Source organism: Excalfactoria chinensis, chromosome 5, assembly GCF_039878825.1.
Source record: "Excalfactoria chinensis isolate bCotChi1 chromosome 5, bCotChi1.hap2, whole genome shotgun sequence".
Lineage (NCBI taxonomy): Eukaryota > Metazoa > Chordata > Aves > Galliformes > Phasianidae > Excalfactoria > Excalfactoria chinensis.
The window spans coordinates 8,725,907-8,753,843 of NC_092829.1; the positions used below are offsets into that span (position 1 = coordinate 8,725,907).

At 39.6% G+C, this 27,937-nt stretch overlaps 1 protein-coding gene across 2 annotated transcripts in view; it reads right to left on the bottom strand.

Moving 5' to 3' along the window:
* ASPG (asparaginase) overlaps window positions 1-27,937 on the bottom strand; it is a 41,910-nt gene that overhangs the window by 3,776 nt on the left and 10,197 nt on the right. For both annotated transcript variants that reach the window (XM_072337841.1, XM_072337839.1), the window contains exons 4-13: window positions 27,048-27,173; window positions 25,482-25,565; window positions 24,321-24,447; window positions 18,096-18,208; window positions 16,585-16,767; window positions 13,798-13,911; window positions 10,770-10,889; window positions 9,606-9,701; window positions 8,591-8,754; window positions 3,539-3,625 (exon numbers count right to left, since the gene is read on the bottom strand). In XM_072337841.1, coding sequence (XP_072193942.1) covers window positions 3,539-3,625; window positions 8,591-8,754; window positions 9,606-9,701; window positions 10,770-10,889; window positions 13,798-13,911; window positions 16,585-16,767; window positions 18,096-18,208; window positions 24,321-24,447; window positions 25,482-25,565; window positions 27,048-27,173 — 1,214 coding nt within the window. The remainder of the gene's footprint in view (window positions 1-3,538; window positions 3,626-8,590; window positions 8,755-9,605; window positions 9,702-10,769; window positions 10,890-13,797; window positions 13,912-16,584; window positions 16,768-18,095; window positions 18,209-24,320; window positions 24,448-25,481; window positions 25,566-27,047; window positions 27,174-27,937) is intronic.

Sequence of the window (27,937 nt, forward strand, 5' to 3'; positions counted from 1 at the left end):
AGGCTTTCACTCACAGCAGTCCCAGAAGTTGTGCAGGGAAAGAGTGCAGAGGATCTCCATATTCCTCATGTAACCCTGCCAGCCCCAGGGCAGGGGTGAGGCCCACAGCTGGGGCTCTGGGAGACAGGGATGTGGCAGTGGGGTCTGACATCACGAAGGAAAGATCAGTAAGCCATTAATTACAATTGCTGTTGCAGAAAGGGCCTCTCAGAAAGCAGAATGAAATAGAGGAAGCAGAGGCAGTCCAACAGGAAACTCAGTGGGAAGCCCTCAAGGAAACTCTAGAAAAAAAGTAAGCTTTAGTAAAGAAGTGTTAGCAAATGAGAGAAGTTGCTTAGCAGCCACTTACAGAACACGGTGATTACTATTTACAAAGACTTGCTGTTCACACTGAGATATCCTAGAATGAAGGAACAAACAAACCAAAAGCTGAGCGAATGAGCTACACTCAAAAACCTGGCCTCAGAATGTCTCTGCAAAGTGGAAACCACTCTGGACAAAGTCAAGAACACTCGGAATTATTACTAACACAGGGCAATTCAGCTAGCATCGCTGTATGCAGCAGTCCGCACTTAGAAACTAAATGCCTAATAGCACCTTTTCAGAAAGAGCAGTTCGGATCACAGTGCCACAAGTCAACAGCATGAAGTGGTCTCTTTCTGTGATATCAGAGCAATCCAAACACACAGAAATGCCTTCCATTTTGCAGCAGCCATTTACTGATCAAGTTAATAAGGTATTCTCTAAGGACTGTGACCAGAGAACTAAATATGATGGAGCTTGCTAGAAAATTCAGATACAGCACTGAACAGAAGATGCTGGCCATTCATTAAGTTGATTGTAATCAAGAACCACGAAGCATGTTCTCCAACTCCAGATCTCTATCTGGATCTCAGTCAAGCCAAATGCATCTGCATTTCCTTCACACACTGTAAATGTACTTCATAGAGTCCAACAAACACACACACACACACATATATATGACTTCATAGTACACACACACCTAGGGAACTTTATATTTTTCTCAGAGATACTTAGAATCATAGAATCATTATGGTTGGAAAAGACCACTAAGATCATCTAGTCCAACTATCAACCCATCACCACCATGCCCACTGACCACATCCCTCAGCGCCACACGTTACAGCAGCAATTCTGACTGCAAGCACAGCCTCTACATGGCAAGTCCATCATTTTCGCATCATGAAATGGAATAAAAACAACTTCAGTGAACACTTAACAGGACTTTTTAGACTTGTTTCTTGGCAAGTAAGAACACATTCTGCCAAACTCAAATACCACATGCAGCAGAAAAATCATAGGGATGCTGCGTATCAAATGACATCATTTCTGGAAGAAATGACTATGCACTGTTTTGCGGTTTCAGCATGGCCAATGTGTTTATGATGATGACAGGAGAGCTAAGATACCAGGAACAGCAATAAAGCAATTGTATGCCTCATTTTATGCCTCCCTGTCACACCAGTATCAAGCAAACTGAGTTACAGGAGCTGCTGGGCAAAGGGTGCTCTTATGGTCAAATTACATCAAAAAGGGAGTGATGCTGCTTGGGTTTCTGAGGGCTGAGAAGGACAAGAGCTACTGCAGTTCTAGATCTGAGAAGGAATGTGAGCAGCTAAATGACACTTTGGGTTCCCTCCTGACACCTACAGTAACAGGATTTCATCTTTCCAAGGAGCACAAAGCTCTGCTCTTCCAGTGATTCTCCTATTTCAGTGCTTACACAAAGCAATCAGGAAAGACCTTCTGGTTTTGGGTGCATCATCAACATTAATATATATATATATATATATATATATATAATATTTAAAATTATTAAAATAACATTTATATATATTATATATATATATAATAAAGAAAATCTGTAAAGACTAAAGTACAAAGCATGGGTTGTTCCATGAGTCTAAATGTAAGAAAATAGAGGAGATAGGACAGAAAATTCAGTTTTTGTGGCTTTACGGGAAAGTCAGTTTTTTTGATGGTAGGTAAGCAATGGTAAAAATGTGCTTCTAGTAACAGAGAACTGTATGGAGAAAAAAGATGAGCTGGTTAAGGGCAGTAACTCAGAGAGTATCAGAAAGCAAGCAGCTTTGTTGTTCTGAACTCCAAGTAGTGGACACAGAATCATGGAATGGCCTGGGTTGAAAATGTCCACAATGATCATCTGGTTTCAACCCCCTGCTATGTGCAGGGTCGCCAACCAGCAGACCAGGCTGCCCAGAGCCACATCCAGCCTGGCCTTGAATGCCTGCAGGGATGGGGCATCCACAACCTCCAAGGGCAACCTGTTCCAATGAAATCCAATGACATACTGCCATGGGGACAAACTCAGACTGTACAAACTGCAGCTTAAGGTACATTATATAAGGATAGAAGTGACGTAGGAAAACAGTTCTGATTAGGTAGAGGTGTTACACAAACAGCCTGTTCTATCGCAGCTCAGCCATGTGAACAGACTGTTTTTATATGAACCTTATCACCATTAATAAAAGTTTAAAATATCCCCAAACCTCAAAGGAAAATATTAGTTTTGAACAAGCAATCAGACCATACAGATACAGTATGTGCCACAGTCCCTGAAACGTTCTAACAAATGGTGTCAGAAGCACTGTGTGTTTACAGGTCCCTTGTTGTCTTTGTGGACACCCCACTCACGTCAGCCAGACAAACAGGTTCTGCACATGGCGCAGTGCTAAGCAAGGGGCCAACTTATTTGCGGAAGAATTCCCTAAGCCACTCCCAGCATGTTGACAGATGCAAGGAAGGGCTCAGTTCTGTCCTATCACCTGCAGGGTGACAGACAATTCCTGATATGGAGGCTGGTATTGAAGGATTTTTGTTGTTGTTTGTATTTCAGAGGAAAAGAAGAAATGAAGTAAAAACAACCAGAAATGTTACCAGAAATTATAACAAGCCTCACAATTTTGAGCTTGTAATTCAAAACCTTGAATGGAAAACACGAAATCAGGTATCTGTTTCTTTTTGAAATATGGATCCTTAACATTAAAGCATCTTATCTATTAACGGCTGTATGGAAAACTGCCTTAACAGAGGATTATATTAACTTCAAATTAAATACAGAGGTGATAAGCACTTGCTGTTTCGGAGTAAAACGTATCTGTGCATTTGATTTATATATTTTGAGAAAGATGCTTGTTAAAGCTGTTCCCATCGAAGTAACAAGAGGATTTTATTTAAGTAAAGATTTCCTTCTTACTCTGAAATTGCTTGGAAAAAACCTGTGTGTTTTCTTCTTGGTCATTTATCCTCACAATATTCCCATACTTTATAGAGCCTTCTTGACTTACTGGTGTTGCGGCACAGAGTTGATTATAAATTTCATCACTTCTTTTGTTTCTTCATTATTATTTTCGCACATGAGAAGTCTCATGTCCTGTGCCAGGGACACAGGAAATAACTTCCTTGAAAGCTGTCCTCCATTCTCAGAGTTTCCTCTGGAAAATCATTCCTTTCCATCTCAATTTTAAGGCCCCACTTTCCCTAAAGTCACATTTACCTGCAAAGTATCGTTCCAGTGTTCTCCAAGTCATGGCTTGAAAGATGTGCTCCTGTTTCTCTTAATAAATTGATCACCTTTGTGTGCCTTTAAGAAAGAAACAGAAAAGAAGAAGAAACATTTTAATCACAGATTTGGAGAAATTTCTGAAACACATTTCCTTCCCTTTTCACAGGAACTCTGGCAGGCCCTGGGCAAGGCCAGCCTTTAAGATATTGCCCTGGGTACAAAATAACTTGACCTGCAAAATACATTTTCACAAGTGGCCTAATGAAAGGTTTGGATTGTGATTCCAAAGGGAGGTGACTGTGTTCCTCCGCTAAACAAACAATCTAGGTCGCAAACCTAAAAGCATACTGTCTTCTCCAGAAAGAGCATGAAGGCATCCGCAGATCAGGAACAATTTCCTATTTCCTCTTTCAGAGAAGTTGCTAGACCATACTTGAAGAATTAGGCACAGCACTGGTGCAGGAAATACTTGAAGTTTCTCAAGCCACTGCCTAAACTCATCTGCCTTAATTCAAAATAACAAATAAGCTCACCTATGTTTTTAGCTTCACCACTTGCATTTTCTCAGAGGTAGCCATGGGCCTTCCCATTTTAGAACTGGACTAAACTCCTTACTTAATCCCACTGCTTCTCTTTAAGAAACCGCATCTTGAATGAGAAGTTACTTTAACGCTATCCTGATTAAGTCTATATAATCTTATATATTCCATGTAAGACCTATCTTTATAAATTAAAAACTAAACACTGCAGGGACAATGTGGGAATCGTTTTGCTTTTTCAAACATGAGTTACTTGCCCTATCAGACATATTTGATTCAAAAAGTACTAAATTTCAATATATATGTATTTGTTTCATGGCAAAGCATTGCTGGAACAGCAAACACCACAAGTTGGTTGAGTTATCTGAAATACTTTCTCAGGAGGATCCCTTATAATACAGCTAGTCACTCACAAGGATCTCCTTGAGAAAGCAAATAATGGCACTGCATCCTATGTTTCAGCCTGCAGTAGAGAATGAATTCTACATTTATGAATTCTTAGACCAGTAAACAGCTGAAAAGTATTAAATTTGATACTGTGACTATGAAGAGCAAGAAAGCATAGACCACCACTCACATCCCCATCACTCAATGTGAAAACTGTGTGGGAGCCCAATCCAGAGTATCACTTCTTACATTTACCCACAAGAGCATTATTCAGACTTCAAGAGGCTGGCTGTGAATTTGCTGATACGTCTTATGCACAGGAGAGGTATTTTGTCTTTAGATGTTGTTTCTGCTCTTCTACAGCTTTGCTACAGCCTCAGAAGGACCAGTTTTGGCTGATCTGTAGTTGATAACTGATGTCATGAGCCATAAAATTCTTGGAATCAGTTCAAATGCAATTCCCTTTCTAACAGGACAGGACTAGGAGCAGTGCAACTGCTGGATAATCAAAATATAAGCTTAGAGAAAAGGCCAATGTCCCCATGTTAACCTGCAGTCCAGAGCTGCATGCCCAGTCCAGCTTCATCTGCTAAGCAAAACCACAAGCATACGTGGTGCCTCCAGACTGTTCCTGACTGCCTTTCCTTGGCTCTCTCTGTTACCTAGCCACGGCTCTGGCTCAGACACGGCCCACATTAACAATGCTATTTCAGGTTACTGAAGTTGGCTGTTTGATACCACCACTTATATTTATTTGCTCTCCAATGGAATATATAGCAAACCAGAAATGTTTCTAAGTGTCTTCCTAGCTCTGATTCTATTACTGATGATACCACTGAAGATGAAAAAAAAAACCTACAAAACAAAAGCAATGTAAAGTAGTATTTTAATGACTGAAGAGCAAAATAAAGGGTTTGGTGTGGTCTTCAAATATCCATTCCCATGCTCAAAGTTTAAGATCCAGATAAAGACACCAGAACTTCTGGTTCACAAGTGCTCTGACTCTGCAGCCACCACAGCGCCATGCAGTACGTATCATCCTAGGCCTTGACTTGGCAGACACTTACAGAAGGGAATCGACTTCAAAAGGCATGAATCACACATGTGAAACGAACACACATGTAAGAGTTTGCAAGGCTGGGGCCTTAGGGTATACACCTTCCACCAACTCTCTTTAAAGAAATGCAGGTGTAATGTATATCCAAACTTGACAGGCTTCATTCTTTTTAATGCTTGCTTCCCTAGCAACTGCAGTGGTTATGGCAGTATGAGTTTAGTTTCACTTCTTCAGTTTTCTACAGGGTATCAGTGGGCATTTTATGCTCAAATATTGTAGGGACAAACTTCAGCATATTTGTTCGAAATTCTAGTGTTTAAATTCTCGCTGTGCCTTAGACTTCCTGAAGTAATGTAAATGGAACCTTGCAAAATATCAAGTATTTAAATTTTTATTTACGTGGGAGGTAATTTTACTGCCTCTAATCTGATGTTCTCACAGCAGCACACCAGAAACTCCCTGTTTTCAACCTCTTACCACTGTAGTGTAAGTAAATGGAAGTACTTTTACTACATAAAATATACAGGGTTTTTTTATTCAAGACATTTTCCTGCTTAGAAAAGTTTCTGTTATTAAGAAAATATTATTCTATTGTTTTGAAAATGAATTATCCCTGGAGGGGATACTTCTACTGGAGGGTACTCAAAGAAGTTAAAGGAATGCTACTAATTTTGATATGTCAAGCAACTGGCCTGAATTAACAGTGGTCTGCTTAACTTCACACATGAAGTGAACGAGACTACATGCAAATTGCAGTTACAAAGGAAAAAGCGGAAATGCAGTACTTGATTTCTCATTTAGAAATGGACTCCACATTTTACCATCCACGGAAATGAAGAGTCACAGTAAGAAAAAAAAAAGAGAAAGAGAAAATAGACTTAAGAGACTACCACTGATATAGATCAAATTGCTGGTCTGTAGGTGACAGTACTACATTAAGATGCTTTTAAGAAGAGACATAACTCCTGATCATCTTTACACGTTATGAAATGGAAAAGAGAAATCAGTCATCATTACACAGATTTACATGCTAGGTTAAAAGGCAGGCTGCTGAACAATGTCACATATCAAACTGAAGGGAAGCTGTTTTTAAGATGAGCAGATTCTGCACTGCAATTATATTCCAATTAAGCAAATATTAATTCTCAGAAAATGGGATTAAGCTGATGCAATATTCAGTAAAATTGAGAAAGTTACAATACGAAACATTTTAAAGCACTGACTCGTCATTAAAGTCAGTTTTCCCCCTTCCCTTTCTGCCACACAGTACATTGCATCAGGATAATCTTCACTTTCAGCACGCAACCATTTAATAAACAGAATTTAAATGTTTCTGTAGCTCAGATCTTTTTAGTGGGTATCTAATTACACACACATAAAGCTGTCTGATCTTTACCCATCTTCTTGCGTGCTTATCAGCGTGAAATGCAGTGTGAGTACACAGCAGGTCATCAGCACAAAATTATGAAATTAGTTCCAAGTCAACTCTTCCTCTCATTATAAGAGTTGAAACAAAAAGAGAAACTGAAAACAGTTACGGTGCAGCTTCCTTTTACAGTTCCCAATATCAAAAATGTGCGTGCAGTTTTTTAAAGAGCTTAAGAGTCATAGTAGGAGTCTTAATATAGGAGTGGCAATGCTAAAGAATCCAAACAACAAGCTCATGTGAAATTCCTCAGGCGGTAGTTGGGTGCGGTAAAAAAAAAAAAGTAGGTGCCTGATTTGCAGGAACATCTAATGGTATCTAACGCTTTAGCATTTTCTCACATTGGACTAGAGCCACCTCTGTTCAGCTATGAGGTTATTTGTTTGATTTGCTGTTGGGCTTGTTTTTGCTTTAAGACTTTAAAGGGTTTGCCACTGAAGAGTTTATATATTCATAAGATAAAGCAACAACTTATAAATCCATTGGAGACCATGCAGCAGGTCTGGAGTAGCACAGTGGCCAAACAGGACTTTAAATCTCAAGTTAATAGGGCCTGTTGAGTCTTCTTGCATTTGGCCCTTCTGACAGGCAAAAAATCTACTTCTGTAGCCAATGCAAAAGCATGGCTGTCAAACCTGCCAGGGAGCAGTCTCCAGCCTGAAAGACCTGGTGAACTCGTCAACGTGAGAAAGTTGTAGGAATATCTGGGGACAGACACCCATGAAGACCATTACAATTCTACCACTCCAAGCTCCTTCATGTAAAATACCTTCTCTCCTGCCGTCATACAGACTGAATATGAGATAAGGAAATGAAAGTGGATCAAAGAAACAAGAGATTAGGGTATGCAGCTTCTAACACGTTGGAAGACCAGTGGCTCTGTGAATCCCCAGGCTATAAAAACCAACTATTTTAAAATTAAACTTCTCCTAACTGATAACTTTTACACACTATGCTATGGCTGTCCCTTAAGAGTATGCACTATGGAAATGACCAGTACATCAACTTGTCCATGACATTCAGAACAACAGGAAGAAGAAATGCACAAAGCAGTCAGAGCCACACAGACATCTCATATTATTACGAGTGGGTGGAAGAGGAAAATAAATAAATAAAATAAAAAGTCACCCAGCAAGACTCAAGCAAGCATAGGTGGAAGGGAAAGACTAAAACTTGACAACCTACCAGTATATTTTGTGCCAATTGAAACAGTCTGGTCTTGATGAGAAAGGGGAGGGCAGAAAGAAAACAAACTGCCCTGGGTCCTGCGTTTGCATTTCTGACAGTCAAAATGTATTTCAGTTTGGCTCTATTTTATAAAGAAGCCTCATAGCAGAAAGCGGGGACCTGAAATTATGGACAAAGCCTTGGCAAGAAGGTAGCAGTAAGTCACCTTATGCTAAAATTCTACAGGCGTACGGTGTTTTTTGCTTTCATTTTCTGTTACTTCAAAAATACTTTTAATTTAGGCTAGTCACATCCTTTGAAACAAAGCTGTTTTGTGTTATTTTCACTGCTGTCATTTACATATGATCGCTGAGACAATACAAAGGCAAAGAAATAGGGATGGGCTTTAAAATTCAAATGGATGTAATGTTTATCAACTTCACATGAAGTGGTATATAAATTGTTACCTGAACTCGATCGCATTCATCAGTGGGGTAGATCCGTATCTGTCTCTAGCGTAAACAGTTGCACCAGATTGTAACAAATACTCAACTAATGAGAAATGTCCTTCAGAAGCTGCAATATGAAGTGGAGTTCGGCCATCATAGTCTTCACAGCTTAGGTTTTCACTCTACAAAAGGACAGATCCTTCACATGCTAAAAAGATAATGGCTGCACATGAAATTGTTGGTACAGCAAACCACAACAAGTTGTACCACCAAAATATTAAGCTTACAAGTTTATCTCACAGTGATATTTCTAGCACCAGTACAGGTATTTATTTCACTTTCCATATCTCATTACAGCCCCCCCAGATAGGCTTTTTATTGCACTATGCCACACAGCAGCTTTGTGCCTAGAGTCTGCTAACTGTCTTCATTTGTTGTTATGTTCAAGATACATTCATCCTTTTTCTAGACCCATTATCAAAGCCTCAAGAGTAGAGTTAGAACAAGGAAAATTAGAAACAAAGAGGTGTAGAAAATGATATAGGGTAATAGGAATTTCTTTTTTCAAGTACAGTCCAAGCTCGAGCTATGGGGAGAGCCAAAATCCTGATTTAACACTGCACTGTGTTTCACTTAAATATAATTTCCAAGTTCTTTTTCTTTTTTTTTAAATCATGACAGATTTACATCCAAAAGCTGGATATTATGAATATGGATAAAGAGAGTTAAATGAAAGAAAGCAGCACAAATCATTTTAAAGCGTTCCAAAGTTAGCAGATAAGAACTTGCATATTAATCTACCTGTATTTTTGCAGTTCAAAAGAAAATGAAAGCAGCTGAGAACCAGATAGAGGAAAGAACATACCAGTTTTGAAGGCAAAGTCTGAAGTGCCTAGAAACTAGTTCTATTAGTCAAAGCACCTCGATTTTAAGACTTCTATCGTTGCTTCCCAGAGAGCACTGGCTTCCTCCTATCATGCACAGCTCTACTTGAATACTTATTAATACTTATAAACAGTGAATTTCACGTTACCACTTCTGCTATGACTTTCATTTTCTCTATGTCACCCCGTTTAGCTGCAGCACAAGCCAAAGGTGGAATTAATGCATCTCTCACAGCTTCTAACTCCTGAGAAACAAATAAAAAATAAAACATTTAATATCAGCCTCGCCTGTAATGTGATCAAAATGTAAGTCATAAAAACTCTCCCCTTATACTTTCATGTTGAGTTTTTGAATTAGTCATCCGGATATTTTAAAATGGTAGCATTTTGTTCTTGGAAGGAATGAAGTCTCATGTTTGCTTTACATTTTGTAGCTCTCCCATCCATGATTTATATTCCTCCCTAGCAAAACTACAATTACCTGGTATCTATATATACCATTTAAAGTGCCCATACTAATTACCATCTCTGCCCTGACACAGTTACACATCAGTAGAGTAAGAAAAACAGGGCTGGTAGGAGTTAGGAGAGATCATTATCATTTATTCTCGTCAAGAATGAATCAACTTTAGTCATGTGAGTCCTCAGATATTTGTGTAATCTGTACCTCCAAACCTCCCATTTCTCATACTAAAGAACTACCTATTACTATACTATTCAGTATGCATACAGCTGGTAAAAATCTCATCTTCCCTCAAATCACGTCAAGAGGAAAGCAAACACTTGTATCTAAGAACCAACACTATAGTTTCTGATTTTCCAATCGAGACTAATATTAAAACCCACAAATTATACTTGTGTAACGCTTCCTCAGTACCATCCTTCTATGTCTGCGTGCACAATTAAGCTGTTTTACCCCTTATTATTTGGCCTGCTCCAAACTGTCAGTGCATTTGACCACAAAAACACACAGTGCTCTTTCATATCATTGATACCCTGAATTACAGCAACTGTCTGAGGCTTGTTGTTGTAGCCAGCCAGCCAAGAAAATAAAGTCAAGATGGGGCTACAAAGAAGGAAAAAAAACAACCTAACAAAACAACAAATTTAATGTGTTTTTAATTAAAACCATTTTAGTGCCCTGCTTGTCATTGTGTCCTTTCTCCCACCCCATCTGGTTAGCTGGGGCACTTGGTACTGAAAAAGTAATCTAAAAGTTCCAGTGTTCCATTTTTGTTTCAGCTGTAAGCTAGGTTCATATAACCAAGTTTACAGATTTACATGAGTTTGGGTTTAAATATTTAAAGATGTACCTCCTTGCAGCCGATACTTAGAGATTTGACAATCACTTGAAAAAACTTGCTATCTATGAGAGAGATCTTGGCTCCTGTGGGTACAACAGTCATTTCTCCTCTTAGATTCTCACTCAGCATCTGAAAAGCAAGCAATCAAACCTTTTGTTAGCAAAGGAAAAATATGGTAGTAGTCTAATAAAAAAAAAACAAACCTTAGGATCAACTAAGAAAATTGTTTGGAGGAATTATGGAAAGTAATTGAATGCAAACAAAAGATTAAATAAATAGTTACTGTCCAACGAAGACTGCAAGTTAAAAAATACAAAGGGGGGCAAGAAATAAGGGACAGGCAAATTAAACTTTCTGCCAAAGCAAAGAAACAAACTAAGCACAGAATAAACTACCTCAATTTTTAGAGTATGCAGTATCAAGTTCCCTAACAGAGTATGCTGCAGCCTGCTTAAAAACACAGAGATACTGAGTAATTAGCAGACTAAGGTAGAAGACCAGAATATTTTGAAATGCTGCCTTTTGCCAGCATTCCCATCACCCGGTGCTCCTACGCAGGTTGCGTGCTTAGGCCTCAGAACAAAGCCCAGTGCTGCCTGTGGAAGTCATCTATTTCAGCTGATTTTCAAGCAGCTCCAGTAGCCCTGATTTTGTTAACATTCTTGGCCACAGAACCAGTTTTGAATGCAGAGGTTCTGTAGTAGGGCTCGTTATTTAATCATAAAGCAGGTGTGAATAGTGTGCAACATGAGTGCACCTGATACAAGCAGGAAAAAACAAGAGACAACAAAAATGGACAGCTAATTCATGTGTAGAAATTGCTGGAACACAACAATAAAGAAATGAAAATGCTGTGAAAAGCAGGCAGTATGAAATCCGGAGAACAAGGAGAGAAGCCATTCACAATTTTCCATACTGGCACCCTTTCACTACAGGCTGCTGATGCAGCTCCCAAGCACGTAGTTGCTTCAATTAGAATTTTAAAAAGCAGGATTGTGAAAGTTTGCAAGGAACAGATGTGATGTTGGAAGGAGGAATGCCCCAGGTTCACTTCTGTCTAGGCATGCCCTTTATTACAAAAAAAGCTCCCAAGCGCTGACAACACTATAGCTGTCTGCTGGAAGAGTCCCATACACATGTAACTCGCTCAGAGGATACCAATTGCTTTGGCACACTTTTAGAGCTTGACAGGTTGAGATCATTACTTTGCACAGGTAACCCTAGCAATTGGCACCTATGCTAAAGGCATCCAATGCAAAAATCCTGCGCGCCTTACTCAGTCCTACCAGCTCTGCAGCCATTTGCTTGTATCTGGGGGCACCATTCCTTCCTTCTTCATGTTGAAAAAGAATCCTAAAATAAGCATGCCAGCTTCAGGAGAGCTTCTGTCTCTTGGGAGACCATTGTTTAGTGATATATTTAACTGAAGATATTGCCACAGACAACATATTTCCAGCCTTTCTTCTTCTCCTGGTCTCTACCACTCATTCCTGCCCAGGCAACATAGCATGTTGCTCCCTTAGTTGTGCCAACACAACTCTTTGTGTGTCTGTATAGCGAGATGAATGAGGAAACCAATCCTGCTTAACTCAAAGAAATTGCAGAAGTTATTTGTTTTTCAAGTCGTATAAGGGAGCTGGCAGCGCTACCTCATTACACCATATAACACATTACAGACAATGCAGGAATACCATGCACCAGTGGTACCTAAAACATAGTATCACCAAGTCCTCACCTGAATAATTCAGCTATCTCGCCTTGGCAAACTGTATCTCAAATTAAGTTTTAACCCATACACCTAGGCAGGATGTCAGCCGGAAAGTTTCTCCGGTTCCAGGTCAAATGATCCTCTGTGCAAGAAGATTAAAGTCTACGTTAAGAAAGAGGCTAGTATACGTGTATTCCAGGGGTCAGCGAGACTATCAAGGGGGCATCAGTAAAGAGCCTGGGTTTATGAAGTGTATATACACAAACACATGCAATACCACAACTTACAACATCACGCTGCCTGTTTAGCATATTGTTGCACAGAGTATGTTCTTGACATCCTCTCTGAAAAAAAAAACCCACACAGCCTCTCCTCCTTTCGTTTTTTAGAGTAAGGACTTCAGCAAGCAACACAAAGCTCAGAAACTGAAAGTATTTCCAAGTACAGTTCGTGGTACTTTCAATCTCCCACTTATGATCACAGGAACCTTAACATGCTTGTCTCAGAGCTCCTACTAAGCATGAAATCAAAGCCAAATTTCTTCCAGTTTTAATCTCAAGAACCCTTAATGTTATAAGATACACTCTTATAAGATACACACGTGCGCTCAGTACTGAAGACCAGAGAGTGACTCATCATGATGTCATCTCCTAGAGTGTCAAGATTTTGGTTTCACTGCATGCAGCCACAGAAACACACACATTCCTGTAGTGTGCTGCTCCTCCCACCTAATTCACAGCTATGTGTTCCTTGTATATACAGGAACTTTATCGTTTGGGGGAAAATGCCATAATTAAAAACCAATGAACAGAAAGAACAATGTTAAAAGGGATAAGATTTTTAAATACGTTATAATTGGTTCTTAAAAATAATCCTCTAATTTGGATGTATTTATAAAATGCATCCCTAATGCTCACAGAAGTAGTACTGTACAGTTAGAGGCTGTACATACCATTCATTTTCAAAATTAGCTTTACCACTAATATCAATGACAAGATCTTTGCTGACATCAGAAGAGTTAGGATTCTGCCTCCCTTATTAATTCCACACATATTCTTTTGTATGGAAATGTCTAATGCAGACTACTGCATTTTTACTGCTTAGTCTTCCACCGATTTATGCAGAGAATTCTCTTCTTCCCCAGTCTACATACATTTCTTTGCCTAGGAGTATTTCCTATAAGAAAAAAAACCCAACGTGATGTTCACAGTATGGCTCAAACCAATTGCTTTTAAATGGAAGGGAGAATCCCAAAGCATTCAGCTGAGCAGAAGTTAGCACAGTAGATGAGAAAGTTAAAGCCTTTCAAGGTCACACTGAAATATTTACCTGTCTCTTCTCCTCCCAGCTAAGCTCACTCTTGCTGAGTATGTATGACAGTTTAGTTAAGGCTGCCTCTGGTGTCATATCGCATCCAGGAGTTACTCCAACATCAGCGAGAATCTGAAGGAAAAGAAATAATGGCTCCAATTAGCATAGCATGCAGAAATATCTGTGTGTACAGAAGATGGACATGAATGTGTGGCAACACAGAATACAGCATGCAGCTGTGCCTCCACACTCTTAGTCCTATTGCCACTGTAATTTCTGTAATCGTAGCTATCAAATATTGGGCAAATACTACATCCAGTGGAATAAAGCTGGCTTATACTTTACATTCCTTCTCACGCAGCAACACTGAAGAATTCAGCCAAACCCTTGCCAAGGTCACTTACTGTGCTCAAATGGAAAGGTCGCCGGTCTGCTTCAGCTATCCGCAGAGTTGTCAGATTACTTTTACTGAAAAGCTGCAGTTAGTCCATTTTAACCCAGCGGAGCTGTGAACGCTGCCAAGTAGGCTGCTCTTACTCAGCCGTATTTACCGTTCCTTTATGGGGCATATCTTTGGATGAGTTCCAGCACTACAGTGTGCTCACAGCAGGAGCGCTTTCATATCCTTTCAGGCTGCACGAGCAATGTGTGATTTAGAACATGCAACTAAAATGCATAATTTACGCAGTTGCGATGAGAACAACTGAAAAAGATGACCCAACATTTTAAACTTACCTTGCTGGTAGTTAATAAAAGCGCACAAGCACCTGAACCAGAGTAAGAAGCTGAAGCAAGTTAGCAAGCTTCATAAGTATATGACAGATAAAGAAGATTTCAGATCCCATCAGTAAACTGTACACGGGCAAACATTCAGGTTTCTATAAACTACAGGCCATTAGCTTTGCTATTACATGATGCCTCACAGCTAAGCATCTTGCAGTAGCTTCTTTACACTGATTTACTTCTAAGTCCTTCGTATATAAACTTCATCTTTGGAACCTGTTGTGGCTTAACTAATATTTCAGAGACTTGATCAGCACATTAACACCCCTCAGAGCCCCAAACCAACACTGAACTCATACAGAAAAAACACATATAAAGAAGGTGAGAAATACCCTCTGTACTGAAGAGCTAATTAACAAACTAGCAAATGACAGTTATAGGGCTTTTTCAGTAGGCTTAGGAAAGAGGAGGAGGAAGGGATTTCCCAGCTTCCTTTCTATACCTTAAGTCTCCTCCTCAATTATAAGTTTCTGCTTTGCAGATGGTTCAGAGGTCAGATATTCAGTTCATTAAATAAAACAACACTTCAATGGAAACCAGGGAGTCAGCTGACACACCAGATGAGTAAAAAAAACAGCCTAGCTGCATGCAAAGACCTGTGAAAGGCTGTATTTAAAGAAAAAATAGTAATAATATTATAGCCTCCATCAATGGATGCTGAAGCAACATATTACATGTTCCATGTAAAAGATGGATACCAGAAATGAACACATTTCTGCATGGCCTCACATGTTTGGTAAGACCAATGCTAGTGACCTGAGTAGAACCTTTTAATTAAACAAATCAACAAGCTGAATTAGAAAGTAAAGAGCCTGGCACTGAGGGACATGGTTAGCAGGCATGGTGCGGGTGGGCTAGGGTTGGATATATATGATCTCTGTGGTCTTTTCCAACCTTAATGATCCTATCGTATTTGCTACAGAGCATGAGATCTCTCCTAAAGTTGATGCTTTCAAAACATTCCCCCTTAACTAAACATTAGCTAAAATTCCACCAACACCCAAAGGACAGCTCACATCACAATATATTAAGTTAGAATACTAAAAAGGTGAAAATAAAAAACCCTGATAATTGCTTTTCTTTCTGCTCAAAACAGACTGTGTATTCTTAAAGCAAATATAACCTAAAATTGTGCCAAATCCATGTTAAAATAGACAGGTTTCAGCATCAGTTCAGAGGACTCAGGTTTTCCTTATGGCTAACATCAAGACTAACCAACGATGAGTGTAGTCAGTGAGTACATTCTGCTGGACAGGTGACTATCCCCAACTAAAACCGGTGCCTAAAACAGGGGCATCACCCTACAGTAGTGCTTCTCAAATACTTAATGGCTGGCCTTTTTGTAAAGGCCTGTTAAACCAGCTTCCTTCACACCACCACATGTAACACATACTCTCATAGAGCTTTGAGCTCTTATATCTTAATACACAGTTAAGAAACTCACTACAAAATGTCCTGAATAGTAAGAGCATTTGCAGCTTAAATACAACTGATTTCCTTCTGCAAGACATATGCTTCCTTACACACTGCTCCTCTTCTTGCTGAATTCAGTTGCACTTCCAGTCAAATAAACACTGATATTTAGAATATTGCTTGGATTTGCATGCTTTCCTGCTGTTCTTACACTGTAACTAATTACAAGCCTATCAAGTATTACTCTATTTGATCACCTGATCCACAAGCTAGACTGTAGCTCAGAGAATGCTTTGGGGAGAGACACTAATAATCTAATGTAAGGTATCCAGGAGTGTTGCACGCAACAGGAGTAAGCAGCCAGTGCTTTGGGATTTGAGGTGAATATGTAGACCATTCAGGCTAAGAGTAACAGGACTGTGTTTGCAGATATATATTCACACCCTTACGGCTTAACATTTTTCTAATATGGTTATATTATGAGCAATATCTTCACAGTGTAACAAATCTGGCTTCGTACATCGGCTCTACTGAAGTATACAATCAAGTTATATTGGCAAAATGTCTTTTACGCAGCAGTAGAAACTGAAATCATTGCACAAGCCTCACCTGCCCTGTTTCATAGACTGCTTTAACAGACCCTCGCAAGCACTGGGTACAGTTCAGAATCACCACTTTTCGTTTAGTTGCTCTCTGAAGTTCTTTTAGCAAGTCTCTGCTATTTGGGGCATTGCCACTTCCGTAAGTTTCAAGTACAATGCCCTCAATTGGAGGCTGGAGAAATGCTTTCACCTGTTTAAAAACAAGACAGCAGAGAGAGATGAATTCACATCACAGTAAGATTTTCTTGTATGGCAGTTATAAAAAATAGTCTGTTCCTGTTACAGTCTTATAGGCTCTCATGCCTTATAGTCTTCTCATGCCCTTCTGTACTCCTCATCTGCAGTAACAAGGACTGAAGGTTAATGTCAAAAAAAAAGAGCATTTTAAATTCTTAGTTTCCTTTAAAATTCCTAGAGGGATAGATTTTAAAAGAAACTATTTTCCACTATTGTGACCTCGGTGTGAGGAAGGATGCTATTGTTTAAGGGCCATTAACGGGCTATAACGTTGCACCACGGAGGAACAAAAGGGTAGATTTACACTTACAAAATAAACACAGAATTATTATTTCAATCTGGAACTCCCATCCCTGCCCAGATTTTTTCATTTTAGCAAAGTTTTGCAAACAAGCATCTGCCTATCTAAATCAAGGAGTGTCTCATCTTCCAGGAAAGAACACTCTACTGAAGCACAGAGGGTTTGTTTTAACTCAAAAAGCAATCAATTTAATGCAAAGCAGCTAATTATTATTATTATTATTATTATTATTTTAAGAGAGGTTTAAAATCTTTCTGGGACAGCTGTTACTATGACAGCTATTGTGCCTCGCTCTAAGAAAATACCTTGCAAATTTCTCTTCCTAGAAAAATATATTTTTAACAAACTAAACATTTCCTTGCTGATCACATACGCTAAATGCAATACACTGTAAGCCCCTGTGAGACTAGCTACGCAGTTGGAGTTTTATTGCACATATACCACCCCTCTGCCTTTCCATCTGTTCATATTCACCTAAAAAGAATGGTGATATAATTGAGGAGTGCTTCTTAAACTACTGGATTCAATTTAAATTGGCAACAGCCATGAAACTCCCATCAATTTAATGGAAGTGGTGCTAGACAAAATTTCGAAGACCAATTCACCTAAACCCACAGTAAAACTGTTTTCAAAGGCTAAGAGCAGGAAAATCCTACTCCTCATCTTCAGCTCTGTATGAATGCTGAGGATCATGCTAACCACTGCCATGAGATGAAATGAACCTTGAAAAATAAGCATGAGCTGTGGAAGAATTCACACTCACCTCCACAGCCATGCATTCTTTGGCGAGGTATCTATTAGTATACCTTAACGTGCAGCAAGGAAGCATTTCCACCATCACCGGAGCCTATGTTACTGCAGAAAAGTACACTTTATCTATTTATGAGCCCTTATAAGAAGTTAATTTAACGTTTCGGGACCCAGAAAGTATAGATAAAAGATACTTTAATCTGCCTCCAAACCTCAGTGGTGACACTCACAGCAGCAGCAGTTATTCCTGGGAATATTCGCAGAAGTCCAACATTCCTGTTCATGTTGGTATGAACTCGAAATTTCTGCGTGGTCTTGGCTCTCCATACTATTTCCCAGTTTACTGCAAAAGAGAAATGGCCTTTCTAATATAATATCGAAGACATAATATTAAGTACATTTGTAGCACCTCATACTTACAGCAGAATCTTCAGAACTATTTCTTATATAGGGGACTCATGAAAGACAATATATTTTTTGAAAGAGGAAATGAAGAGTTATTTAAGACAGCAGCCTTAGCAGCTGATCTAACACACTTTATCTATTACATGCCACATGATATGTCTTTAAGGCCAGTTCCAGGTCAAACTCAACTGTGTTATATTTTAGCTTTAACTCCAAAATAGTGTAGAAGCTGAGATAAATCAGTATTACATGTCAATATTTCTAAGTTAGTGTCCTTTGAGGGGATATTTAAGTACACTTGTTTCAATTTAATAGCATTTTACAGCTAAGACTTCCAGAATGGACATTTTAGTTCAATGACCGCTCATCCAACTGCAACACCTTCAAAAGACAAGTTTGCTGGCTGTGAAAACCAGTTGAGTACAAGACCTGATTGGTTTGCAGTGTCAGTCAGGTACGGTTGGCATCAGCTCTCCCATTTCAGAGAGGTCAGGAAGTCTCAACTAACACACTGATATGTACATCTAGCATAAGCAATACACTCACATATCACACACTGATCAGAACCTTGCTGGACTAATATCAGCCTGGATTAATGTTTAGAAAATAGACCTTCGTTTTCTCAGACAAGAGATATGACAAATGCATTCACTGTTGCTGCTAATCACCTCCTGAGTTTATTACGTAGTTACTAATGATTAAATAAAATAGCAAGGATTCAATTAACTCCGATTACACATTTAGAGCCAGAAGCCAGCTGTTTAACTAATAGTTTGTTTGTGCTGTATTATTAGAATCCGAGTCATGCATTATTGATTTCAAAATTTTACTACTTCAGTAGCGCAGACGGCTGCTCCAAGTCTGCAAAGGAAGTTTAACAAACAGCCAGCAGCTCAGTGTGCCAAGCTTCAATGGAAGCAGACCATGCTGTATACCTGTTACCTCACTGTGATCTGAGCTTTTTAGAGTTTGGCAAAATCCCTGAGCAGGAAGACAGATAAAAGGCCTGAATGCATACTGACGATGTGTTCTCAGCCATGATAAGAGTTACTCAGACTAATTACTGTTAAAATCTCTTGCAATCAGCTGACAGTCGTTTGCAAGAAAATTTGAAGGACATTTAGGAGCCTGCGCAGAAGCCTACTCTATTGCCCCATTACCAGAGATGCTGAGAAGAACACAGTCCTTTGCAGTCAGGACAGAAAAACTTCAGTCATCTATAACACTTTGTGAGCCCTTCTTGAGGTGCCCATTCACAAATACAGCCTCTTTCTAAAAAACAAACAAAAAAATACCATATACAGAAGCTGGCTTGGCACCATGTTTACTCTGCCTTCTGTACTTAAGCCCATGGATTGCTATCGCTCCAGGAATGGGAGAATAGAAACATAGACAGTTCCTACAGCTCATTTTTGTGTACAGAGTCCTCTGGTTTCGTTATCCTCCATAAGCTAGGAGTCCCTGCCAAAACTTCACAAATGCATGCTACTACATTTGGCAACAGCCAGCATCCCTAATGTCCTCAACAAACTGCCTGAAGTAGAAGGCCGAGGAGAGAGATCAGAGGATAGGTTCAAAAGCCAGACCATACCGGGCCCATGCCTGCATTCACAGAAGTACATTCTACCAAATAACACACAGCCTTCAAGATGAATATAATGCAGTCAGACACAGTAGAGTGATGCAGTTCTAAACTATGCTAAAAATAAAAAAAAGAACGAGTGAATCTCCTCAGTTTACATAATGTGCTCAGAACTGCAGACTCCACAGATGTCAGATTTCCATTAGACAAATGAGCTTAAAAAGCAGAACAAAAGGCAACAGTGATGCAAGAGCCACAAAACCACCTGGATTTCATAAAAGTTCAACTTCAACTCAGATTTATGCATGACTGTTCTAACTGAGGCTATACCGGGAGGAAAAAGAGACACGTTTAGAACACATCTTTTGCATCCTCCACATCAAAGATTTTTATCCCCCAAAAGGAAGAATATTTAGGCAATATAGTTAAGCATCTTCATTGTATCGAATAAACTAGCTGTCCTGCAGCCAGTGGCTGCAGTGCACAAGGATCTTTACTTTTGGTTAAATAAAAGTAATAACAACCTTAGCAATAACTACCAGTTCTTAAATAAAAAAACTCCTGCAGGTGAAGTACAAAAAGCTCTAAGTGTTGGTGTTCATAACACGATGGATATGATGGATAAGAGTGACTAATTAGGGATACAGACGTTAGGCACAACAAGAAGAAAATAACCTGTCCTGACTTGGGTGGGCTGCGCTTGTAAAATGTTTAACTCTTATAGTCCACTGCATTAAGGATGCAGTGTTGGGGAACAAACCTAAGTTAGCTACTGGTCTCACAAAGCAGAGAGAACATTTTAAAAGCATAAAACAGAAAGCTAATGGCTATTTAAATCCTGCGTTGAGGATGGTTTGGGACAGAAAAGACTGCATTATTCAAGGACACTATATTCAAAGTATTAAGGCCTGTTTGTTTTTCCTGACAAAACAAACACAAACAGTACTCTGCTGCTCCCAACCCCTCTCTCCTTCCCAAACACCACTTTTCACATTACTGGCCAAAAACCAAATTTGAAAGAGAAGCATATACCTAAGTCACAAAGTGAACTAATAGGGTTTGAAGCCTGAGTAGCTTTTGTTTCCCTTCTGAGCTCACTAGTGTAGGGATGGGAACACCCTGCAATCCCTGAAGAGGCAGCTTTTGTCAGAGGGGTGCTAAGAAAAATCTCGAGCTTCCTCCACATCCCGTGTTGAACAGTGATGCAGAAGGAAACAAGCAAAACCATTTTTCCTTCAAGAAGCAAAAGCACAACTTTAGAGTCCTTATCTTATTCAGCTTTACACTCACCCACATGTGAGACAGATCTAGAGTGGGGGGGAAAAAAAACAACAAATAGAAACAATAGCCTATCTGAAAAAACAAAATAAAAAAGAAGCAGCAGCTCCAAGCAGGGCAGAAAGCAGCAAAATCCCTTCTTTTAACACTGCCGATTCCACAGTGCGGGTTTCAGCTCATAATGAGGGAGCAGTAATTCAGAGGGACACTTCCCTTATGAGTGGTGACTGAACTCCAAGTTATGAAATCAAACAAGAAATGCAGCTTTTCTGGATCTCAGAGCTCCAGACAAACAGCAACACTTTCTTCTCATCCCTCTCTGCAAGGCTACCAATAAGCCATGCCATTATATAAGCTGCTCCGGCATTCATTAGAATTCATGGCCACAGCCAAGGGGTGGGGAACACAGACCAACCTATGGGTGGAAATTCCTGACAGAGGCAAGCAAGCTTAGACCCCCTTTTTTGGCAGTTTATTATAAAACAATTGACACACACCTTTTGAAATGAATATTTAAATCGAGGGGTATAACTGCAAGCATTAACATGCCTACTTACTAGGGGAAAAAACACCAAAAGCACTTTGGTGAGCAGAGCTGGCATTTGCCTTAATGCATAAATGACTTGGGCTTTTTACTATAAATAACCAGAACTGCCAACCAAGACAGACTTGGCCAGTGACAAATAGCTTCTCTCTAATGAGACTCGTGGGTAGACGAGACTACAGGGCCTTCCAACCTGCTGCCACTGTACCACACCTGCATACACAGGCACAGACTCTTTTCATCCCGTACACAAGTTATGTTTCTAATCATACGGTCCTGCACATAAGCACCACTCCCAGAAGTTACATGCATGCATGATGAAGAAAGTCCAGTCATGGTAACAAAGCAGGTTTCATCTTTGCCTCATTAAGACAAGAGAGAACAGAGGACAGTAATCAGTTATGAAATATATTGAGACTCCTTATACATTTCATGTGGAACAGACCTCCTCGTCTCTTTGTTTTCAAAGCATGAGAAATACGACAAGGTATTTTACTTCATGCACTGTATGATTTAGAAATATTGGGCTTTGATTCTCTTTTGTTCATTTCATATAGTTCTCTGCTAGAGCAGGGAGGGGAAACAAACTGAGCTTCCTCCTCTCTTCTCTGACTCTGTTGTCTTTATATGGTACGTCTAACCTCGAAACACATCTCCTCTCCTTGTTCCTGTGTACCAGCCCATGATCACAAGCTCTTATCCCATCATGCTCCTCATTTCTTCCATTTTGCCACCTGTTCACTCTCTGCTTCTCCAGAATGTTCATTCCCAGCTTTGTTACAAACTAGGAAGCCCCAGGAAGAGCACAAGGCCTATTCCTTCTGACGCTGCCAGACTGCTCTACATAATGCTGAAGCAGCAAGAGTCAGCCCAGTCTACAGGAAGATAAGAGGCATTACACAAAGTGATCTGGAAAAAATAAAATAAAATGAATTAAAGATGCTGGATTTGTTTGGTTTGCTTCTAAAAGCCCCGAGTGGCTCCTTGTCTCTGTGAAATCTTCATACTAGCAATGTATGAGCAAACACGAGGGAGACAGCTATGTTTCAAACAATCACTTTGGACAAAATAAAGCAGCACTGGTAGATTGCCCATACTATACACTATGTTTTCCAGAATGAAACAATCCTTCAACTCTGACACCGTCATCTTGGATAAATGATGCTACCCTAGCTGGGTAATCAACTGAAACAAATAAAAATAGAGCCTATCACACCATCAGTTTTTAACTCAGAAATCCTTACTGACCTCAATGGGGCCTTCTACTGAAAAGATAATGGGACAAAATATGGGCCAAGCAAAGTACTTAGTAACTTTCATTTTTCTCCCCTAGACAAGGAATCACAAAGCAGGCCATTTAAATCCAAAAGAAAGATGGCATGCGATTTGCAGCCTGATTTCATTATCGATCAGTCAGTAAACTGAATTTATTTACAACCTATCTGATACACTTCATAAAAACGCAAGAAAGAAGACCTTCCTCAAATTTCTAAAACAACCAGCTGACAGCATTGCAGTGCTTGACGCCGCACAGTCAAACAACAGCGGCAAACTCTCTACCAGAAAGATGTCTCATACGTCACTACAGTACTTTACAGACCTCCTTAGTTTATCTGGCCCTGCTACAAACACAGTCCTTTGACCCTGGAACTACTTTTTAAATGACTCCCATGCATTTGGTTAAAGGGACACATTTATTTTTCCAAACTACAGAACGTCCCTCTGCCATAGCAGAAACCATTCAGAACACCACGCTGCAAAATCTCAAGCTCCTAGCAAAAGAATTTGCGAACCCCCATCTACTTCTTATTTGTGGGAATAATGGAGACTGTCAGCAAGGACTCCATCTTTTAAAATATATCTAGGCTATCCAAAAGCAGCTGGCACAACGAAATAAGTCCTGAAAAATGTCCTTTACTATGTTTTTTGACAGCCCCTCTAGAGAGAGACTCCAAATGGGCCACTCTTCTCTCCTCTCCAAAGAAACAGTACCTGATGTCCAAGAACCAGCACCAGAATGTTAATGACTTTACAAACAGGCACTGAAATCTTTCTGTAGTTTTTCTCCTCCTTTAAAGCAGGCACATATAAATTACAAGGAGTCTTCATATGTTAGGGGAAAAAAAAGCCCAAAACTTCACACAAGGCATATTTTCAGTGTGCTTGCAGTTTAGACAAGTCCTAAATATCCAGTAAAACATCTTACAAAATGTCATGCATCAAACAGACGATCTGTTGAAACTGCATGTACTCAATAATGACTCTTTTGCCTGATCTCAGAGCCCAGCACAGTCATTAATGAGGGTAAACTCTTTGTTCTTTCAATCCTCACTCACTCATTTTTATCTTCAGAGCAAGCATTTTCATGACACAAGGGAAAAATTCCCTTTGGTTAGTCTAGATTTTGAGTCAAAGTCTGTCCAGCTCACATCTATATTCAAGAGATAAATACAGTTGAGTTCACAAATTCTCAGCCCTACTAATATTTGAAGTTTCAGAGCATATAAAGTGGAGTCAAAATACAGTGCTTTCAAACATATTTGAGTTTAAAAACAGCATTTCAACTACACAGGCACAGATTCTTTACAGCTACAGCTCTATTACATGCGGCATAAATTACAAGGCTTAAGAGAGGATGTTGCTTACTTGTAATATCAACCTCAGCATTTGCAAGTGGAGGCAGGTTAGGTGAGGAAAAGGCATTGAAACTCCCAGCATCCACCTTAGTCACCCTATTTCCCCTGTACAATTTATTATAAAAATACAGGCACACCTGCAAAACAAGTAAAGAAACAGGTCTATGAATAAGCCGGTAATTAAAAGATTCAGTAGATAAATACTGTAGTCTGTCCTTTATAAAGTGTTTTCTAAATCTTTAAAGCTACTCAGAGGCCAGCAGATGTTTACAACTCCTACCCTTTCAAAAAGAGTTGGCACATCTGTTGCGCATTGGTTTAAGAATTTAAGAAGAAAATAGGTTAAGAGCTAACTAGTTTCATAATCCTCTTATGAAGCAGAGTCTAGGAGACAGCAAATTTACCTGAGCCCACTTCAGAGACTGAGGAAAGGAGTAGCATGGACAATTTGTGTACACTTACATCTAAATTCAGAGTCCAGAATCTTAACAAAAGGCCTAGTGAAAATGAAGGATAACTTTCAAAACTATAAACAATATCAGGTTTCTTTTCAAGCCCCTTAAATTAAGTCAACTGGAATTTGAATGAAAACCAATACCTCAAAGTTGCTCTTAATTATGAAGATCTTGGCCTTGCTGTGATATCCTGTAAGGACTGGCAAGCATGGCAGTAGTGAAATAAGGTGTAACCTGATTTCTCTCAGATTTTTGGCTTGCATGGCATCATCATCTTTAAAAGCAGGGTGCTGAAACCATGGAGATGCTTCCATGTTTATTATGTGTATCGTCTTTGACACTTCAGTCTTCGGGTACTAGAGCTAGAAGATATTGCTATCAGTTCTAGCACAATTTAAGAACTTCAAAGTAACTTTCAGTTCAAAAACTGACTTAGAAATGCTTCAGGTCCCACACATTTGTAAGGGAATCTCTGATTTCAAGTCTGCTGCAAGCTAAAATTCAGACTAGATAGTCTCTATAGATTGCACACAGGCAAAATGAAACGTCCTGAAAAAACAGCGTGATCTTTACCATGCAAGGAGCCACTACATCAGTGGAATCATTTTTCTTCCCCTTTCAAGTGCAAATCCTACCAGGTTTTCAAGTAAGTAAGTATGTGCCCTAACTAGAGGGAGAGGAGCAGCTGACAGGATGGGCTTCACAGGCAAACAGACCTCGGGAATCACGAACTGTCCAGCAAAAAGCAGTGCCCCCAGAAGGTTGTCTCGGCCGTCGTTCTGCAGCTCATATATGGGTACCTGTAGAGTAGAGAATGAAATTAAACCCCATCCTTCCCGTAAAGCCTACATAGCAGGAAAAAATGTATTTAAAGAAAAAAAAAATAATAAATCCAACTTATGCAATAGAAATACATGAATAATTCATATAACAATGATTTATGACACGTAAAGTTTCCTTCTTCGTTCAAACTATTTTAAACTACAGCAGAAGGTGGGGTTTCCCTCTGCTTATCCAGCTTCTATAACTTAAATGCTTACAGATAACAAAGAGATGATTCTAGTATGATTAAGCAATTGTTTTTAGAAGAAAAAATATCAAGAATATAAAGTAAGCAAACTCAGTTTACGTGACTGAACATGGGAGACATGATTGTACAGAAGAAAGTCTTAGTTCATATGGAACTGTCTCTATGGCTTCAGAACAGCTCTCTTGCACCATCTTTCATCATAGTAGTATATAAGACCTGAGCCAGCAGGTTATGACTGACAGAAATGGACAAGATTAAAAGCAGAAAACTGGTCTGCTGAATGACAGGGATGACCTCCATGCCTTTACAGGTTGTGTCTTTATTAACAGAGAGTCAGAGCTCCCTTCTGCAAAAAAAAAGTCACCCGCTCAATTGCTAGATTATGCCAGGCAGCTCCCCAAATAATTAAGCAAAAAAAAGTAACACCATGAATATGATGCAGCACAACTGGCCTGCTCCATGTCAAGACAGTAAGTGGTAGCCTGTTCCTTCCTAGACTTTTCTACTTTGACTTCAAATAGACCACATGTGAAAGGGAAGCTATGAGACGTCGGGGAATGGTTTTACAGCTCTATGTTTCATCTCTCTTTTGTGATTAGAGCTGTATTTTACACTCAAGCAAGCTATTCTAGTACTACAACCCCTCCTCCTCAGACAATATGCAAAGGTCTGATCTCCAGCTAAGAGAATGAAAATTAATAAATCTTGTCTTTAGAGGAAAAGACAGCCTGTGGGAGATGCTTTGTGGAACAGAATTGATAAAAAAATGCATCCAATGCTGAGAGATTGTAAAAAGTGAAAAATAATGCAACAACGAGGAACATAAGATGGGCCAAAAAAATGATGAAGTAATAAGTATTAAGCTTCAGGGCTTTAAAACAACAACAAAAAAGACAGCTAACAACCAGCAGCCACCTGAGGCTGGAAAGATGCCTCTCATATAAACAGATTATTACACAATGGCCAATGACAGGCTCTTATATCTTTCTCTGAAGCATCTGGCTCCGACCATAATGAACTACTGGTCTGATGTGGTATGGAGTTGTAAAGTCACTAATGATAAAATTATGGGACAGATCCTCAGCTGGCAAGCCTGTCAGTTCTCACTGATTTCTATCAGCACTGTGAGCATTCACCCTGCTGAGAGGCCTGTCCCGCACTACTACTGAAAGCCATAATGACGGTCAAGATTTGACACAGCTTTGCATACAAGAACAGAAAATGAAGCTTTATTACAAAGAAAGCCCATTACCTGCGATCCTGTCAGAACAACAGTTTTACCCAGGTTCTCGCACATGAAGGATAAGGCTGAAGCTGTGTATGCCATCGTGTCGGTGCCATGGAGGATCACAAAGCCATCGTACTTTTCATAGTGCTCCTGGAGACGGAGAGACAGTTTTCATGCTGTTATAACAATGCACTGGCATCAAAACAACGGATGGACTGCGTGACTTTCACTGATGCAAGCAGCAGTGTAATACTTTGAAGGGTACTACATGGGTAATTCCTCCTCAAGTATCCACATTTTCAGTTTAAACATAATTAAGGGTTAATAGGACAATAAACACTACAGCTAGTAATTCTAATTAAGGAACAGTCAAAGAGATTTTTCTATTTATACATATTAATGCAGCATTTTTAAACCAGAAGACTGCTAATTAAGAAAAGCTTAGCAATGGCTCGAAACAAGAATGTTAACATATGCAAATCAGTTGCATGGTCTGATTTCTTGTAGCTGCTTTCACTGAGGGGATTACATCACTTACAGGAACAGAAGAGGCAAACCAAGGCTATCATGATATACATATAGGAAAAAAAAACAACAGCCCGTTTAATCCCGTTGGCAGCCAGGCAGATTGCCAGTGTAAGAGTGCCCTCTTCTGTTTGAATGCCATCACTTCTCAAGCATTGCTCCACTCCTGCAGCTCAAGAGGTGTTGAGGCTTTTATCGTTTGTAGGTAAGGTGCGCATGCCTGTCTAAGAACACCAGGCACAAACAAATGCAAAAAGGGAATTTTATGATGACTTTATGAAGTCGGAGTGCATTAAAAAGAGTGCGGCCAGCATGGTGAGGGAGGTGATCTGCCCCTCCTAGGAGCACTGCTGGGCTCCTCAGGTCCAGAAAGACAGGGAACTTGTAGA